The 17383-nt window shown below is 42.5% G+C and overlaps 2 protein-coding genes across 2 annotated transcripts; both read right to left on the bottom strand.

The window, feature by feature from the left end:
• Positions 1-67: 67 nt before the first annotated feature.
• Positions 68-3559, bottom strand: LOC5520758. Its single transcript, XM_048730392.1, has 2 exons — positions 2234-3559; positions 68-1157 (listed from the first exon to the last, which is right to left on the bottom strand). The coding sequence occupies exons 1-2, from the start codon at positions 3494-3496 to the stop codon at positions 789-791; spliced, it is 1632 nt and encodes a 543-aa protein (XP_048586349.1). The 5' UTR covers positions 3497-3559; the 3' UTR covers positions 68-788.
• A 3072-nt stretch (positions 3560-6631) lies between these two features.
• LOC5520864 (general transcriptional corepressor trfA) lies at positions 6632-17376 on the bottom strand. The gene is made up of 14 exons (XM_048730169.1): positions 17076-17376; positions 15188-15991; positions 14895-15004; positions 14568-14701; positions 14384-14474; positions 13832-13944; positions 13508-13536; positions 12456-12617; positions 10867-11864; positions 10134-10318; positions 9008-9144; positions 8183-8394; positions 7796-7877; positions 6632-7215 (listed from the first exon to the last, which is right to left on the bottom strand). Exons 1-14 carry the CDS (start codon positions 17259-17261, stop codon positions 7069-7071), a joined length of 3390 nt encoding a protein of 1129 aa, XP_048586126.1. The 5' UTR covers positions 17262-17376; the 3' UTR covers positions 6632-7068.
• Between the last annotated feature and the right edge of the window lie 7 nt (positions 17377-17383).

The following is a 17383-nucleotide window of genomic DNA, read 5'->3' as shown; positions in this document are numbered from 1 at the left end:
CACAGATCTCAGGCGAAGGGGCGGCGAAGTGCGGTGGGCGGGAAACTCCCATAAAAACAGACGGCGGTTATCGCGGCAATATCAGTTTTATTCCTAGAAGATAGTACATTAGGTGCGGTCTGGTAGTTCTAAACCTTAGAGATAGCACTTAAAACAAACGCATGTTCATTTAATACAAAATTACTCAAATCCCATACTATCATGCTATTATTTATTTTGTAAGAGATGGGAGTATTTCTTGAGCTTCGAGGAGGGCATTATAATATCCTTCTTGGGGATGCGAACATCCTAATTGGTACGCTGATCCATGAAACTGCTATCTAAAAAATGCATAGTCTATCGGCGTCACGCTAGCATACTCTATCGGTTTCACACTATACACTATCGGTGTCACGCTAGCATAGTCCATCGGCGTCACGCTAGCATAGTCCATCAGTGTCACGCTTGCAAACTCTATCGGTGTCACGCTAGCATAACCTATCGTTTTACTCGCTCTGGACAGTCTATAGGCGTCACGCTAATATAGTCTATCAGTGTCACGCTAGCATAGTCTATTGGTGTCACGCTATGCATAGTTATTATCACGTCATTGTCACGCTATGAGAAGTCTATCGACGTCATTCAATGCATAGTTTATCGGTGTCACGCTATGCATAATCTATCGGTGCCACGCTAGCATAGTCCATCTGTGTCACCCTATACGCTATGAGTAATTTATCAGTTTCAAGCAATAGCTCGTCATGGGCAGCCCATCGGTATCAAGTAAGAGGCCGTCTTTCGGTGTCACGCTATGGGCAGTCTATCGCTGTCACGCTGTCGCACTTTTTCTTCAGCTCACAGTAGGTTTTCCTGATGCTGTGACAGTTTAAGAAGCTGCTGTCGTCACACTCCACATACTGCACCAGGCCTCCGTGCTTGTCTATCCATGTGACCAAGTCGTGTTGGGCGATCACAGACGTTGTGTATTCCTGGATGTCATCCAAAGAGTAGCCGAACTTGCCGTGGTTGTAGATCTCGCCAGGGCTTGAGAGGGAGATAGCCTGGACTTGATTTCGACACCCAACCAGTTTAGCTACACCCCCTCCCAGAGAGTGGCCGACCAGGTACACCTCTTCTGTCGTGTTGGCACTAATGTCTTGCACGTACTGCTCGATCACCTTGGAAACGAGATAGCCTAACTGTAGGCTTTGATAGTTTTTCCGGCACGAAAATCCCAAAAACACGGAGTTCGCATAACCCGGCCGCCATCTTGGATAATGCGCCCCGCGCATTTTTCCTCCCCCTCCCCCTGTTGAGGGCATTATCCAAGATGGCGGCCGGCTTATGCGAACTCCGTGTTTTCGGGTTTTCGTGCCGGAAAAACTATCAAAGCCTGCAGGTAGGCTAGAAACAAGAGGAAAGGCAATTATAGCAAAGTAGCGATGGCGGTTATTGTGACAATGATGTGATACGAATGCATAGCAATAGCGGCAAAGTGGTGAGAAGAACTGATGATATCATCATAAAAATGATGACGATGAAGACGACAGTGATAACGACAATTATGTTGATATAGTAATGGTGGCACAGTGATGATATAATCTTTACAATGATGACAATAACCAAATTTGACAATAAACGTCCCGTAGAGACACTGCAAAGGCATAAAAATATCCATTTTTGTTCTTTCGGAGGTGGTTAGATTTTTATCAGAGAACTCCCTCCCTCCCTCCTCCCCCCGGAAAAATTAGAAATTAGGTCCGCTTTTTCGGATTTCGCACACCCCCCCCCCCCCCCCCCCAAGAAGAATCCTGGGTACGGGCCTGCAGTAAAAGGAAGGCAAAGATGATGCAGACTTATTTTAATGGACTAATTTCGGTGTAGGTATTAGTGCTATTGGGTTATTGGTGCTCGGGTGCAAGCGTATTTTTGGCAAAGGACGGCAGAAAAATCCCAGACACTTTTTCCTTTTTGTAAAAATCTGCTCAAACCAGCCTTACACCCACTTGCGTTACGAAAGCTATAAAGAAAAATTAACTACAACCGGTCGTCTGTCCCCCAGAAACATTTTTAACTCTCAAATATTGGTAGTGGTCGTGGTGCAGAAATGATGAAGGTAACGAGGTAAAATGACAATAATCGCATATTACAGTTGCGATAAAGAAAAAAAAGATTGGTGCCCCCCTCAACCCCTCCGTTGGGGATGTGACCCACCTCCCCTTTCGAGAAATACTGTATCACAATAGAATCTTACCTTGAAATAGTAATTGTAGCTGGCGTGGTGCAAGGTGTAGTCGAGAAAAGAAGCCCTCGCGATAAAGAAGGCAATAAAATCGAGCGGTAAATGCTGAATAGGCAAGAAAACTGACGTCACTTGAAACGTAGCGATCTCATTCCATATTTTTGCATTCTCGAACCAATCCCTTGAGTCTGCAGTCCCACGAATACCAACAATATTCACTTTTCGCTCCACTTCCCTTATATGGTAAAATGTAGGTTTCTTAGTTGTCATGGTAATAATTTCCCATCTTTTACCGCGCTCTTTGAAGTACTCGTCGACTCTGTGTAGGAATTGAGTCTTGTTGCCGCCGATTTTGTATGCAAGATCTGCCATAAACGCCCAGTCTGTGATGCGCAGTTCAAGTGAACCCCATGTCTTACCGCATATAGGGTACCCAAGCTTATTTGGCCTCTTTGTATGATACGAATGACTGAGCTTGGTAGTAGGCCCCAGCTGACAATCAGCACCACAGGTAACCCGCGCATTAGAGGCTAGAATTATAATCGCAAAGTAGGCGATTCCGATGATCATCAGCATGGATGTTTTTATCACAAAATTCTCTTTTTCTTTGCGACAACCCCTAAAGCATATCAAATATATTGCAAAAATACCAGAAATAAAAGGATAGAAAAAGGCAAAGCATATACTTCCAATGGAAGATCCTACTAGACTAAACGCGACAGGAGAAAGAATCGAAAATACAAAGGTAAAAAAGAAAATATAGCTATAGGAAGCTACGCATTCTGGCAAATCTTTAGCTAAGGGCTCCTTGTAGATACTGCATAGTAAAAAAAGGGCCCCAAATATCGATAAGATAAACGCAATGGTCCAAGACACGACTAAACAGTCGGACAAAAACCGGACAAATCCAGTGCTAGCGCCCCTTGTAGACCCCGCCCAAATACCGGACGCTATCAAGATGACCAGGAAAAGGGCATTGCACGCATGCGTAAACCGCGGAGACCGCTTGTACATGACGGCTCGTAGGACTTCCCAGAAGAGGGACATTATGAGAGAAGTGTTGAAGAGGGTGTAGAGCAGCATCACGAACTGGCACGCGGAGTAGAAATTTCTGCGGCTCGTCGACGCATCGGACCCGGGAGCGATCATCTCCAGGGTAAACTCGATGGCGCAGTTGATGCTGAAGCTGAGCGCGGTGAGAAAGAACGACAGGAACGTCATGGTGAGGGCGGCGTGAGCTAGAGTGGATAGCGTGCTGTACAGTGTACGACACATCCTGTACACTGCGCCCTCTTCATCTGTAAATATCTAGTTAAAAAGACAAAATCGATGTAAAAACTGTTCTCTGCTGATGCAAAGGCAGATCTAGTGGGGAGGCGGTGGTTAAGGATTCCCCTTTGCTCTAGTTGAAATGAGAAATTACGTGGCTTTAAACTGTTAAATAGCAATAAGCCAGGTCACAGTTTAGGGATTGACCGGGAAGACAGGTGACTGGTCTAACATTCACCGGAAGTTTTAATTTTCCAATTTACGGATTATTGAGAGTATTACGTGACAGAGGTAACAACACCCTCGGGAACGAAGCAGCAAGAACGGAGCGGCGAAAGGGGCTAGCCTGCGTAGAAATCGCTAAAGGGGAGGGGGCCCGTCGACGAGAGAAAAAAAAAAATCGGAGCGACCGCTAGAGGGGCAGGCTCCTTTCTCTTCTCTCTCGCCTACAGCTCCCTCCCTCTCCGCCGGTCTTGTTCAGCCTCGTTCTCGCGCCTGTGACCTCGATGCCCTGAGTTTTTAAGAGACATGGTCGCTTCAGTCGGAGAGATTGAGAGTTCAAGGAACACTGTCATACATGTCGCGTATATTTGCTTGTAACACGATACGTGCAGCATAGATAAGTAACGCAGTCGTTCTGACCAGTCACGCAATGCGCTAAGCTCAAGGGGCATGGTGTCAGAACGACAGCGTTGGAGGGCGCGGGCACATATATATAATTCATAGATTAAGATCTGTTAGATGGACACTAGTTTAATTTTTTTTTTTTTTTTTTGTAAACTAATGTTAATTAACTAAGAAAGCTCCAATATATTGTCTATATCTGCATCTATAAAAAAGCATAGGATTAACCCTTTCGCGCCTAGACACGGAATTTTCCGTATTTTGCTGTATGCCTCTTTGTCATTGGACAAAAAGACAAAAGGACTGCCTTATATGGAAACCTAACACGTGGAATCGATAGAGCATGAAATTCTGCACGTTTCTCTCTTACAGCTCAAGTCAGTACAACGAACCGTTCGTCATGAAATTTTTATCCAAAGTTAAAACTTTTTCGCGCGTTCGAAATCCATCCACGACCACGGACCTTGCCTTTAGATCATGGACTTGACTCATGATATTCTGGATGATTTTGATAGCGATTTAAAAGAGTTTTACGGCCTGGGAGAGACAGATTCACAATCGGTAAACAACGATGGCCGTGGGCTAATTTCTAGCAGAAAAATGTCGGTATTTTGCGACCCAAAGACCAACTTTGGTACAGAACTGGTACTGCCATTGAGGAACAAGAAGCTACTCCATTCATCGGACCGAAGAATCATCCAAATAATGACTTTGAACTTTGTTTTTTTTTTATATTTTCATCATTCTGAATTGATTGAATTTCTTGTCAATCGAACAAACTTGTTTGAGGCGCTTCTAAATGGCAAAAAGGAAACGAAGAGAAAGATTCTGAGTGGTTTGAGAGCAACAGCGAACGATACAGGAACTAACGGTGAATAAATTCAGCCACCATCTCGGTATTTTTGTAAGTACTCATGGCATCGGACTATTGCCAACAATTCGCAAATATTTGAGTGAAAAAGACTTGTTTCTCGTCCAGTTGGACATTGCAAAACCAATAGCAGCAAATAATACTTTCTTGTAAGCCTATTTTGGCCGCATCTGAACAACAATGCAGAAAATTCTTCACAATACCATCTTGAATTTGTTCAATAGTCACCACTAGTTTCGCTCGATGATTGTTTTCAAATCTTCGTGTTGTTGTGCTATACTTGATTTATTCACAGATTATGGCTAATTGTCAATCAATTAGACAATCATGAGCAAAAATGGACAGTTGAGTTTTGTTCAATCCATGAAATAAAGCCGCTAAAATTTAGAAATGAAATGACCATGCAAGCCGTGCTTTTATTGCCGCCATGTTGATGCTGTATTGTGTAGAAACGGTGCTGACATGACTATCACAACCAGCTCGCTTAAACCTGAAAAATAGCTATGTATAATACTTGGATATGCTTCCCTAAAGAGTTAACTCTGAATCTTTGAAGTTAATTTCATGTAGTTTATCTGAAAACATGCATAAACTGGAACTAACAAACGACGAGCACGCGGTTAAATTGCGCTAAATTCAAAAAAGTTTGTCTTTGCCTGCTTTTTAAAATTGTTGCAATACAATATTTGGAAAACCAGTACTTTATTCCGATCGATAATTATGTGGGCAATATTTGTTCTTACTATGTCAGCCCATGAAATTCTAAGGAAAAAGAGAAAATCTGTAAAAACTGTAGAATTTTGTGTGCGTCAGCCAAAAAAAAACTTGGGCGTGAAAGGGTTAAGCGATTCTAGGGTAGAAGAGGAACCGGTTTGGCGTTGAACAGATTTTAACTAAAGAAAGGTTTTGCTACTTGCCTTAGGTCTCGGTAAAGGTAAACGACGTGTCGGCGGAAAAAAAATATTGTCGCGCCGCAATTTTCAATACATGTACAAACTATACATCAAATAAAAGATTGAATTATCTCCTGCAAGTTTTATTTTTGCAATAGCTAATTCCGTGTTTAAGTTTTGAGGCCTGAAACTCAAAAGTTCGGAGCGTAGATCTCTAGAGCGTAATGCACCTTCACGTTATTGCGCATGTACTTGCACGTAATTGCATCCCTATAGATAGATGATCTACCAAAGTGTGTAAGGACATATTGTTATTTGACACTGTCAACGAAATATCACGAATCAAAGTTGAAACTCTCACTTCTGGCGAAATTTGGACACGAAAATGCTATAAAAGCGATCTTTAGTCGAAAATTCCTCACACACTTTATGACATGACATAATTATCTATCAGATCCCGAAAATTTGAAGGCGGATATCTTAGAAACCGTCGCGAGGTTACGCCCGACAAGCTCGAGTTCTCGCCCTCAAAATGATACGCTAGAAAAGCCAAAGATTTCGCGTGAATTCACGGTCAACAGGTCACGGGAAACAGCAAAGGCCCATTTTAGCCGTCTTAGAAGGCGATTTATGGAAATTTTTCTTTGAAAAAATAAAGTTTAAAAACTATTGATACTTAAAAATCCTTATAGAAGGATGATAATCCTATGGATATGTGGATGGTGCGATGGTAATATAGAAAACAGCAGTGCATAATGGAAAATTGAAGTCTTTATTTGAAGAAAAAAAAACCCCAGACATACAATTGTAAGAACATCACTGTCTATGCGTGTACTACTCTAGATATATTATAAAAATACTGTTAAGTGGACTTCAGTAAAAGAAGATTTTAATAAAATGCCTATTTCACAAGTGAACCCCCTACATCCAGCGCTCTCTAGTTTTTACACATAGCGGGTGTGACGTCAGATTGGAGAACTTCACCCAGGGTTCGAGAAACTATAATAAGACACAGGGCTGGCAAGAGTCGACGAATACACATCAGCACATTCTGTCCATAAATGACTTATCATGAAGATTTTTTTTCCTATTGGCCCTTATTTTGACAGTCAATGTTTCCCGACCAAAAGACGATGAAAGTGAAACGCACGTCTTGTCTGTAAATGTCTGTCCCTAAATGTCAATCAATTTTATTCTGACCAATAGTAGTCCTCTTCTCCTTCCTCGCTGTCTGGATCAGAAACATGCTGCACCTCAAACATGTCGCTGATGCTGACAAGAGGCGACTTGCGAGATGTGGGCTTGAGCTGTTTCTTGGGGGTGGAGGTCTTCACTACCTAAAAAGGCAAAAAGAAAATCTTTGTTCAAAACAAAATCTTGGTGTTGATAATGACTGTTTTCGTAAAATCTTCGAATTCTTAATAGGATATTTTATGTATCTTCATAAAATTATTTTCGTGGAGTATAGTACAGTCCTTCCCAATACTGAAGTTAACTCTTTGCTACAAGGATCTCACCTCTACGGTTTATAAAAATCGAATCGTTACCCTATGCCGTGACACAGAATTCCACAAACTTCACAGTCACGAAGGTAACCGCTAACCAACGAGGGAACACCAAGAAACACCGGGCGTCGAAAAAAAAAAAACCCCAAGAGATACAAACGCACTATATCAACAACAACGCAAAGCTCATAGAAACGATTCGAGCTTAAATTAAAACCGCAGAGGTGACCTCTCCCTGCGGCTACTTTGAGCGGCGGCGGGACACATGAAGATAGCTGCCCCAGCAATGTCGTCGCTGTTTGTAAACCATGTTGGGAGGAACTGTGAAGTATTTCGCCAACATTTCGTATGGCAGCACTGTGTTCGGCTGGCTCCGTTTGTACGGGGCTAAAGTTACTTGCGAAGATGGTACCTTTGCACTTTGTCTACTCTGTGGCCCCGGGGCGTGTCGCTTTCCTTGCTTGATGCGATGTATGTAGGTATCCACATCGTGCCTAACATGTCAAATATTCGAGGATCATAATTAATAATTGATTATAAGCATAGTAATATTATCTCATCGAGTGAACACCGCACCATGATAACTTACAGTTTTTTGCTTACAGGGGGTTGACCTATATAATCGATGAAATGCCCAGCAATTAGATTGGTTTTAGGGGCATGCATCCTCAAGAAAGAAATACTGTATTATTTTGAGCCCTCCCAGAAACTCAATTTTTGCACATGAAACCTTTCCTAGGCAGCCAAAATGGGGTGTTTAAAACCCATTAATCCTCCCCTAGATCGTTTACTGACTAACCTGTTCACGTGTTGTAATAGTCCTGGGCTGATAAAGTCTGCACTTGGCGTCCCACCAGATGCGGGGCCCAGTGGGCGGAAGCGACTGCTAGGGGTTCGGTTACTAGGGGTCTGGAATTCTGCTCTCCGGTCATCCTCGTCATCATAGTCATCCCCATCATCTTCACCATCATCAACATCGTCCTCGTCAATGTCAGCTCCAGCAAAGGGGAACTTTTTAACGACGCATAAATGGATTATGATTATAGATTAAACCATCATCATATCTTCTTTTTCGACACACATATAACTGACCAAAAATGTGAAAAATATAGCATATACTTCATTAAACCATCAGTATTACATAGCTACAGACTGCCCAACGTCGTTTACAGTCATAAACGTAAAAGTGACTTAGTATCACAGGCGCGTTCCCAGGATTGGCCGGGGGGGGGGGGGGGGGGGGTGCGCAGTCATAGGTATCATATGGAAAGAGCACAGTATTTGAAGATTGCTTAATAAGAAACGACCCGCTTTTTTGACGCCAAAGGGGTGGGGGGGGGGGGGGGGGGGGGGGTGCGCCCTGCGTACCTGTGTACGCGCCTGCATCACTGAAGATGGTGTCACGGACCAGCGTCCCAATAGCGGTTTTTAATGTCTTTAAAAAGATGCTGATAAAGTGCGATGCGACACAGAGTCTACGGGGAAACCTATAGAAGAAAGCGCCGGAACCCCAACATGGCCACACTAAGCGATCAGGGCGCTACCTCAATCACGCCACTAAGCTCTCTTACACTTTCTAACTTAGCAGCACAGTCAAATTTCCAAACCGACCAAAGGTCCTTACCTTAAAGTTCATTTTTGACTTCTTGAATGGCGTGGAGTCGAAGATGTCGTCCTCGTAACCATCGTCTTGCTGCTCCAGTAACTGCCGTAACTGACGCTTTCGTTTAAGTGTACCCACACCACCACACAAGGCCGTGACTGCATGGAAGAAGCGCATATAAAAGCTATAGTCATGATGGCATTCACAGTAAAAATAAGGATGACTCTGATGATTAGCTCATCACGAGACCAATAGGTCTGGGGCATGAAGCCTGTATAAGTTCTCCGGTGGGTGGGATATATCCAAGCTTGGCGCAACCGGGCTCTGGTGTCCGACTGGACTATTTGAATATCAAAATGGTTCGAATCCCTCTAGAGGCTCTATGTTCAATTGAAGAGAAGGGAAACATAAGAGCGACTTTTCCAGGGGAGAGTTAGTTGCGCAGTTGGCAGAGCGTCGCTTTGAAGTGTCTGCGCCTCTAACAACTGGATTTCGGGATTTATTCCCGGGTTCCACATGAGTTGAGTTTGTGGTTTTCCCTGGGTTCTCCAGTTTTGCTCTCTCCACAAAAACCAAAAATTTCGATCCCAGGGTTTTCTCATACTCGACATTTTTGGCTAAGCAGAAGGCTTGGCAGCTTGGCTCTATGGCCTTTAGCATGTTCTATGTTCTTAATCATACTTACTCATCTAACCCTTTGGCTTAGCATAAGACTCGGCAAACCTCTCGCCTGTTGCACGCTCTAAACTATTTACTCATACTTACTTTTCTGATCCTTTGGCTTAGCAAAAGGCTTGGCGGCCCGCTCGGGCCTTTTGCACGCTCTATACTTGTTACTTATTCCTTTGGCTTAGCAAAAGTCTTGGCTGCCTGCTCGGGTCGGTTGCACGCTCTATACTCTTTACTCATACTTACTTTTCCGATCCTTTGGCTTAGCAGAAGGCTTGGCGGCCCGCTCTCGCCTGTTGCACGCTCTATACTCTTTACTCATACTTACTTTTCTGATCCTTTGGCTTAGCAAAAGGCTTGGCGGCCCGCTCGGGCCTTTTGCACGCTCTATACTTGTTACTTATTCCTTTGGCTTAGCAAAAGTCTTGGCTGCCTGCTCGGGTCGGTTGCACGCTCTATATTCTTTACTCATACTTACTTTTCCGATCCTTTGGCTTAGCAGAAGGCTTGGCGGCCCGCTCGGGCCTATTATACGCCCTGGTGTTCCTCTGCTCAAGCTGGCCTTGGTACTTGAGCTGACACTCCTCGGCTGACCGGGTCTCCACCAGCTGAGAGACTTTAGTCCAGTATCGCGGTGCATTAGGGGCCAGGCTATGGAGTGCGCTGTGTTGAACAAATCTAAATTACGCTAAGGTTCTTTTCTATAAGAGACACTATAAGAAATGTTCAAATAACGGGCTTTTTCTATCAGGTGCCCGAGCCTTACTTTCGCCATGACGCCCTTCAAGAAACTAGGCGAAATCATAACGTAGTCAAACAATTGTGAGAAGATTGAACAATTAAGAGAACATTGCTGGGAGGTGATTGGAAGCCATGCAAGTGTAGGCCAATGAAAGTAGTGAAATTAGTAATGAAAGTTTTAACGACGACCCGGGCAATCATGTAATATGTCGGTTGGAATTAAGTATCATGAGTTTGCAGATTACTGGAAATCGCAGTCATTCTTAGACTTTGGTGTAAGAAAAGTAGATTCGAAGGCAGATGTGTTCCGTGGTCAGACACTATCATATTTCTATGCCTTCTATCACGCTCGTAATTCAGTATTCCAGGAAGAAGGGTTACTCACATTTTTTCGCCTTCGTCTCAAGATCCCGGCTAGTCCCCTAACACATTTATCTATTCATTATAAAACGCTTTCAATTATTACTTACTCTTCAAGCCTAAGGAGCTCCTCTCCCTGCCATGACGTACTGCTTGTTTGTTTATTCGAGATCTCCCTTGTTGTCTTCTTAGCGACTCCTTTGCCAGTCTTCGCTTGCGTGACAGTTGGACGGGGCTTGTTTGTTGGCGACTTTTTACTCGCTTGTAATGGATTTTTGGCTTTCTGCAGCTGGTTAACTTGCGGTGGCTTTTTTGTGGTAGTCGAAGATGGACTCTTTCTGGTCTTCTTAGGAGACAACGGGGGCTTCCAATCATCAAATACACCATCCTTACTGTCATTGAGTTCCTTGGAACACGCATTCGGCGTCGCGCGGGTATAAGGTCGGGATCCTGTTCGGCTTTGTGCGTCTTTCGTCACCTTCCGAAACGCTCGTTGAGACGTTTTTGACGGAGAACACAAAAAGTCAACATCCCCCACAGTTTCGCTTCCGCTATCGTCGTTTTCATGATGAGCTGGAATTTTATTGGTTTTCTTTCGAGTTCCCTCCCCTTCCCCTTGACTGTTTCGTGTAGTACTTCTTCCAGCTCGCCCTGTATCTTGTTTGGACCTGAGGCGCCCTGTCAGACCCCTTTCAGATGGGTGTTGGTCGTTGCTTGAGTCAGTTGTGTTTTCCTCATCTTCAGAGAATGAGATGTTCTTCTTAACCTGATCTTTTCCTTTTATTGTCCGGATTGACGATGTGCTGGCCTCCTTGGCTGATCCACGTTTTCTGGATATCGCCTGTATCCTCTCTGCCTCGCTTTCGCTGGGCTTCCAGCTATTCTCGCTGCTGGTTGGTGCTTCTAGCACTGCCCGTCTGACCCGCTCTGTTGCTGACGTACTAGTATCGTCTCCTGTGCTGTCCTCCTGTGTGCTGGATTCGCCGGTGGATCTCCTTCGTGATAGAAGCGTTTCTCGTTTTTGACGCGGTGATGTTACACTGAACTTGGCGACTTTTGGGGTGAAAGCCTTACATTTGAGCTGCTGGGCGAGAGGTTTAGGCGCGTCCTGAAATAGAATTAATTAAAAAGATAACAAAAAGTGAGAACACATAAAACATACACAGCGATGTTTCCTGGATTTCCCCTTTGAGTGCACACCTGTGTGAAGAGTTGTGTTTTCCATTTTTTCCTTTCCTTGGTTTCTCCATTTTCTCAATAATTTTGTTGATCTACAGGGGATTAGCCTATTCTAACCCGATTCACATGTACCAATGTATTTGCAGGTTTTTATAATTTTTAGACTTGTGTATGGCGTATGATATATTTTTTTTAAACATGCTACACATGAGCAGTACCATTGTAAATAGGGTACCTACCCTTATTACTCTTCAACGATACTCTGTCATAATATTCAATCTCTCATCCCCACATATGGTTTCTCTTTATTTAATTAAAAAGTAGCACTTGCCCATAACAACCTATTTATAACTGGAAGTAAATTACAAACAGAAAGCTAGGCACCCCAAACTGCCCTATTCTGTAAAGTAGCCTATTAATTATGACTTTAAAATTTCAAGAGAATAAAAGAACCTTCATAGCCTTAAGTTGTTTTTCTTTTTTGGTCCCTTTATGTGAGTTATTACACTATTCCATACACCTCTGGAAGCCTGACGTAGTAGTTGTACAGCCCTGTGGATAGACTAGTGTGCTCTTCACCGCCTGGGTCGATGGTGGTTAGATTGTGAAGTCCGTCTGTCACAACTCTCTGTCCCCGCCACCACGCCATTGGTGGCTTGATCAGTCGACCACTTCTACTTCGCTGAAAAATGGAAAGCACATAATTTAAAAGTGGTTAAGGTCACTGCAATTTCCACTACATGTACAAACTATATATCAAATAAAAGATAAAAGATAGAATTATGCCTGCAAGTTTTATTTTTGCAACAGCTAATTCCGTGTTTAAGTTTTGGGGCCTCAAACTCAAAAGTACAGAGATTACTCTAGAGCGCAGTGTACCTTTGCGTTATTCGCATGCACTTGCACGTAATTGCATCTTAATGACAGATAGATGATCTACCAAAATGTGTGAGGACTTTTTGTTATTTGACAATGTCAACAAAATATCACGAATCAAAGCTGGAACTCTCATTTCTGGCAAAATTTTGATAGGAAAAGTGCTATAAAAGCAATCTTCAGTTGAAAATCGAAAATTCCTCACACACTTTATGACAAGGCATAATTATCTATCAGATCCCGAAAATGTGAAGGCAATATCTTAAAACCGGTTGCGAGGTTACGCCTGAAAAGCTCGAGTTCTCGCTTCAAAATAATACGCTAGAAAAGTCAAAGATTTGGCGTGAATTCACGGTCAACAGGTCACGGGAAACAGCAAAGGCCCATTTTTAGCCGTCTTAGAATACGATTTCTTGAAAAAATTTTTTTGCAAAAATAAAGTTTAAGAACTATTGATACAGGTTTTGCAAAAACCACAAAAACAAACAGTGGTGTCAAATTTACCTTTACCAAGACCGTAAGCCATTTTTATAAATATTAGTCTGCCCCTCTTAGTGCCATGGGGAGGGCATGCGGCCAGTATTGGATTACTGTATGTTCCTGTACATTCATGATTCCAGTCAGAATTAAAGTCTTTAAATTGGAGTGAGTGTGTTACTGTAATAGGGTGAAATAGTATCTTAGACGGTCACTTACCCTCAGCTCAACTTCAATAGGTGTTGTCTCTAAAATAAAGAACACAACTAATTAGCAATCTATAAGTACACCTCCTTCATGAATTTTGTAGGGCCATTAGCTTACTTGTCCAAGTTCAAATCCTCCTCTAACTGTCAATTCTCATTTTAGTGCCCCAGGCGCTTATTTAATGTTTAAAGTCGCAAGGGAGGCACTAATTCAAAACAAGGCACTTCAAAACTACCTGTAAGGTTGGAGGCAGTTTGTGGTATAACAGCTGAGTGTTAGAATGAGAATTTAGGGTACATAAATAAAATCAATAATTCTTCATACTGCATAGATTACCTGCTATTTGCTTGCCTTGAGTTCGAGTTGGGGTCTTATACATAGATAGCACAGGTCTTCTCTGCTTTCCACCACTTTTTGAAAGCAACTTGTCTTTGCCTGAGTCATCATTACTGTGAGACCAGAGGCAGCAAACTTGAAATGGTTTACATAAACATGTACAACCCAATATAAACAGCAAATAGGGTGCTTTAGACCCCAGACGCTGGCAAGAGGATGCTGTCTTGCACACATTCCACTGCGTGCATCCATCTCTTGCCAGTGTCAAGTTCTGTTCAGTATGGCATTTCATGCTTTTTCATGTCACGCGATGTCAGCAAAAATCAGCTTGTGTGCACAATAGAAGGTGCACGAGGCAGCCTCCTCTTGCTGGTGTCATGGATCTAAAACACCCTAGTAATGGCTAGGGGTCTGCATATGTTTACAAGGCAGTCAATACCTTAGTCTGCAGTACATACCTTGGTGTCTGTAAAGTAGTGTTACCTGTCCTCTGCTACTAGAGATAATGGTAGGGTTGAGAAATTCAATAGGAAAGACTGCCTAGTACTGTACCTGCTTAGTGGCTTGAAATGGTCTTGAACTAGTTTCTCCCAGTTATTGGGAAAGCCATGCCGAAATGATTTCACAAACTTCTGAGAAAAGCCTAGTAAAAGAATAATGGTGTGAACAGTATGCAATAATGTTGAAAATGATGACAGTAGGCCTGTATACAAATGTTCACTGTAGCTCTACTTACCAAAACTCAAAGTGGCCTCTTCATCCATGGGTCCCAGCAAATGGTACTTAGACTTGCTCTTTGTCTGGACCAGTCTTGAGTTAACTCTGGTTCGGATAATAGTACTATGCCACAATTCACCTATAGGGTCCTCACTGAAAATCAACAACCACATTCTTGAGAATCATTTCCTTGGTCAGAAAACTGGCTAGGGAAATCATGTTCTGACAACCTGACAAGTGCAAGCTCCTAAAGTGTATTTACAGAAGACATATTAGGAATAAAAGAATGACTGCTGTCTGCCCTACCCTTACCCTCCCCTCCCCCACACTCAATGCATGTGCTTACTCTCTTTGCCCCTCTACAAAAACTCCACACTGTGATTTGCTCTTCAGGGCTTTTAGGTGCCAGTTTTTCAGGGAGTGGGATTTCATGGAGTCTTTTCTTAAAGCCATCGCCTAGAACAAAACAATGTAAAAGAAATCAAGAGACTTACATGATCAATACAACAGTTCTCTCTTGTTTTGTTATGTATAGTGCAACACGTACTACTGTGCAATAATGGACGTTGGAAAAGTGTTCACTTGTTTTAGTGGATCATTTCACGAGGGATGTTATATTTTAACCTCCTTTTACAATACCTGAGTTGTGGTATCATCACTGCTTGTGTGCATAACATCATTGCTTCCCTCCTGCTCTTTCTCTATATGACCTTCATCTTCCTTGTCTATTTGGTTTTCATAATCATCAGCATCCTTGCCAATGCCATCATCAACACCATTTTCTTCATCAACATGATTTTCAGCATCTATATCATCATTACCAGCAATGCCATTATGATTTTCATCATACACAGCATCATTTCCATCATTAGTATCTGTTGTGCCGCCATTGCCATTGTTATCTTCACTATTATGGTCCTCCACATCAACATCAGAATCTTTATCTCCCAAATCATCATCACTGTCTTTGCAGTAATCACTATTCTCAGTAAGCCTGGCATAAGGTGCATGTTTTGGGGCATCAGCTATTGAGTTCCTTTGTGAATCGCTTGGTAACTCATTAAAACCTGAATCTGCACTCTCTAATGGACCTCTGTTTGATAACATGTCATGATGATTACGGGGAGGAGAGCCTACAGTTGTAGCTAGCCTATCAATCATATCACTCACTTGCATTTTCAAGACATCTCTCTCATTATTTGCCTTGTATGGGCTAAAAGAACATTCACTGAATGTATCATTGTTGTTGTTATTATTGTTGTTACTGCTGACAGTTGGATTAGAACTTTTAAAGAAATCAACCATGTTGACAACAAGTCCAGTGTTCTTTAAAGATGGTGGTGCACTTCTTGGATCCTGTTTTGTTGGAGTTGTCTTCTTGTATGATCGCATTGATGATTCAGATAACCTTGAGCTAGTGTGATCCATTGATGCAACTAACTCCTAAAGATGAAGATAAGGTGATGAGTTCACAACAGGGCATAAAGTAAAGGCCTAAACTGGGAGCATGTCACATGTAACATGCCTTATAAATGTTTCCTAGTTTAACAACTAGCAAAGACTTGCACAGTAGCACAAAAAACTGTGGCATGCAACACGAAAATGTTTCTCAACTATCTGGGCAACATTTTTGTGTAACAGCTAAACTGAGTGCTTCTAAGTGCCCAGCTAAACAGAAGGGGACTAGTAGGCACTGTGCTATGTGGTCAGCAGTGCCACAATTTAGATATAGTATGCAATAGCTCCAATGCTCATATTGATATCTGCATAGGGTTTATTGTCAGTGCTTTGTGGCCATGGATTTGGCACCACATGAGGCTAGTCTTACTCAACCATACATGACCTATAGCTATTAGTTGCACAGGCTGATGGGCATGCCCCTTGACTCGATGGTAACCCTGCATGGGGCACTCACAACTACAATCAGCAACAAAAACCTGTTTAAAAAGAAATCTAAAAAGTAGTCTTACTTAAATAATTTACAATATGGAAACTTGTTATTACTCCATCCCCCTCCTTCCAATTCAAAGTTGCTGTTGTCAGTAAAAGAATCCAACATTGATTTGGGGGAGGGGGAGGGAGGAGATCAAAGTTACTATGCTACGTAATTTAGATTTCCATCTGAAACTGCATTTGAGATGTTATAATTTTCAACAGCTTTGTTTCTGATTGTAGCTGCAAGGGACCTAATGCCAGCCAATCAGTCAATGGTTTTTAAGCATGCAGGGTAAGCAGGCCTTTAGTTATACACATGCCCCCTTCCCCCCTCTCCCATAGGCCCCCTCTCCCATAGGCCATAGGGTCTCAAATACAAGCATTGATAGCGTACTTTTCATTCTTCCACATTGCTAAAAATGTAAAGAGAGAAAAAGAAACCATTCATTCAATCATAGTATGGTGATCGATAAGGTTTCTATTTTAGTTTCTCGAGCACTACTGCTCATCTTAGTTTACTTAAATTTGCGTGTTTTAAAAGAAACGATGACGAAGAAAAAAAAGAAACGAAGTCCACGTTAATTCCTCAAACCTGTGCTCTTGGGCTTGCGAGATATAGCTCTTGAAAGCGAGCATCGCTTTTGAATCCAGCGGAGGAAGACAAAGATGTGTTGAGCTTATCGGAGGAGGAGATATCAGTGGCAATAGAAGTCTGTCTTGGCCGCGGTGACTGCAAGGCCTTGATGTTGAAAATTTCTCCACTTCGTATCAAATCCATCGAGTCACTTTAACGTGAAAACGAGCAAAAGGAAAACCAAAACAGCACCATATTTTTAGAAATTCGAAGCAAAACAATCAAATTTCACATTGCCCGCCAAAAGATTGTATAAAAAATGGTCA

This window comes from Nematostella vectensis, chromosome 7 (assembly GCF_932526225.1).
Source record: "Nematostella vectensis chromosome 7, jaNemVect1.1, whole genome shotgun sequence".
Lineage (NCBI taxonomy): Eukaryota > Metazoa > Cnidaria > Anthozoa > Actiniaria > Edwardsiidae > Nematostella > Nematostella vectensis.
This window is presented reverse-complemented; position numbering and strand designations above follow the sequence as displayed.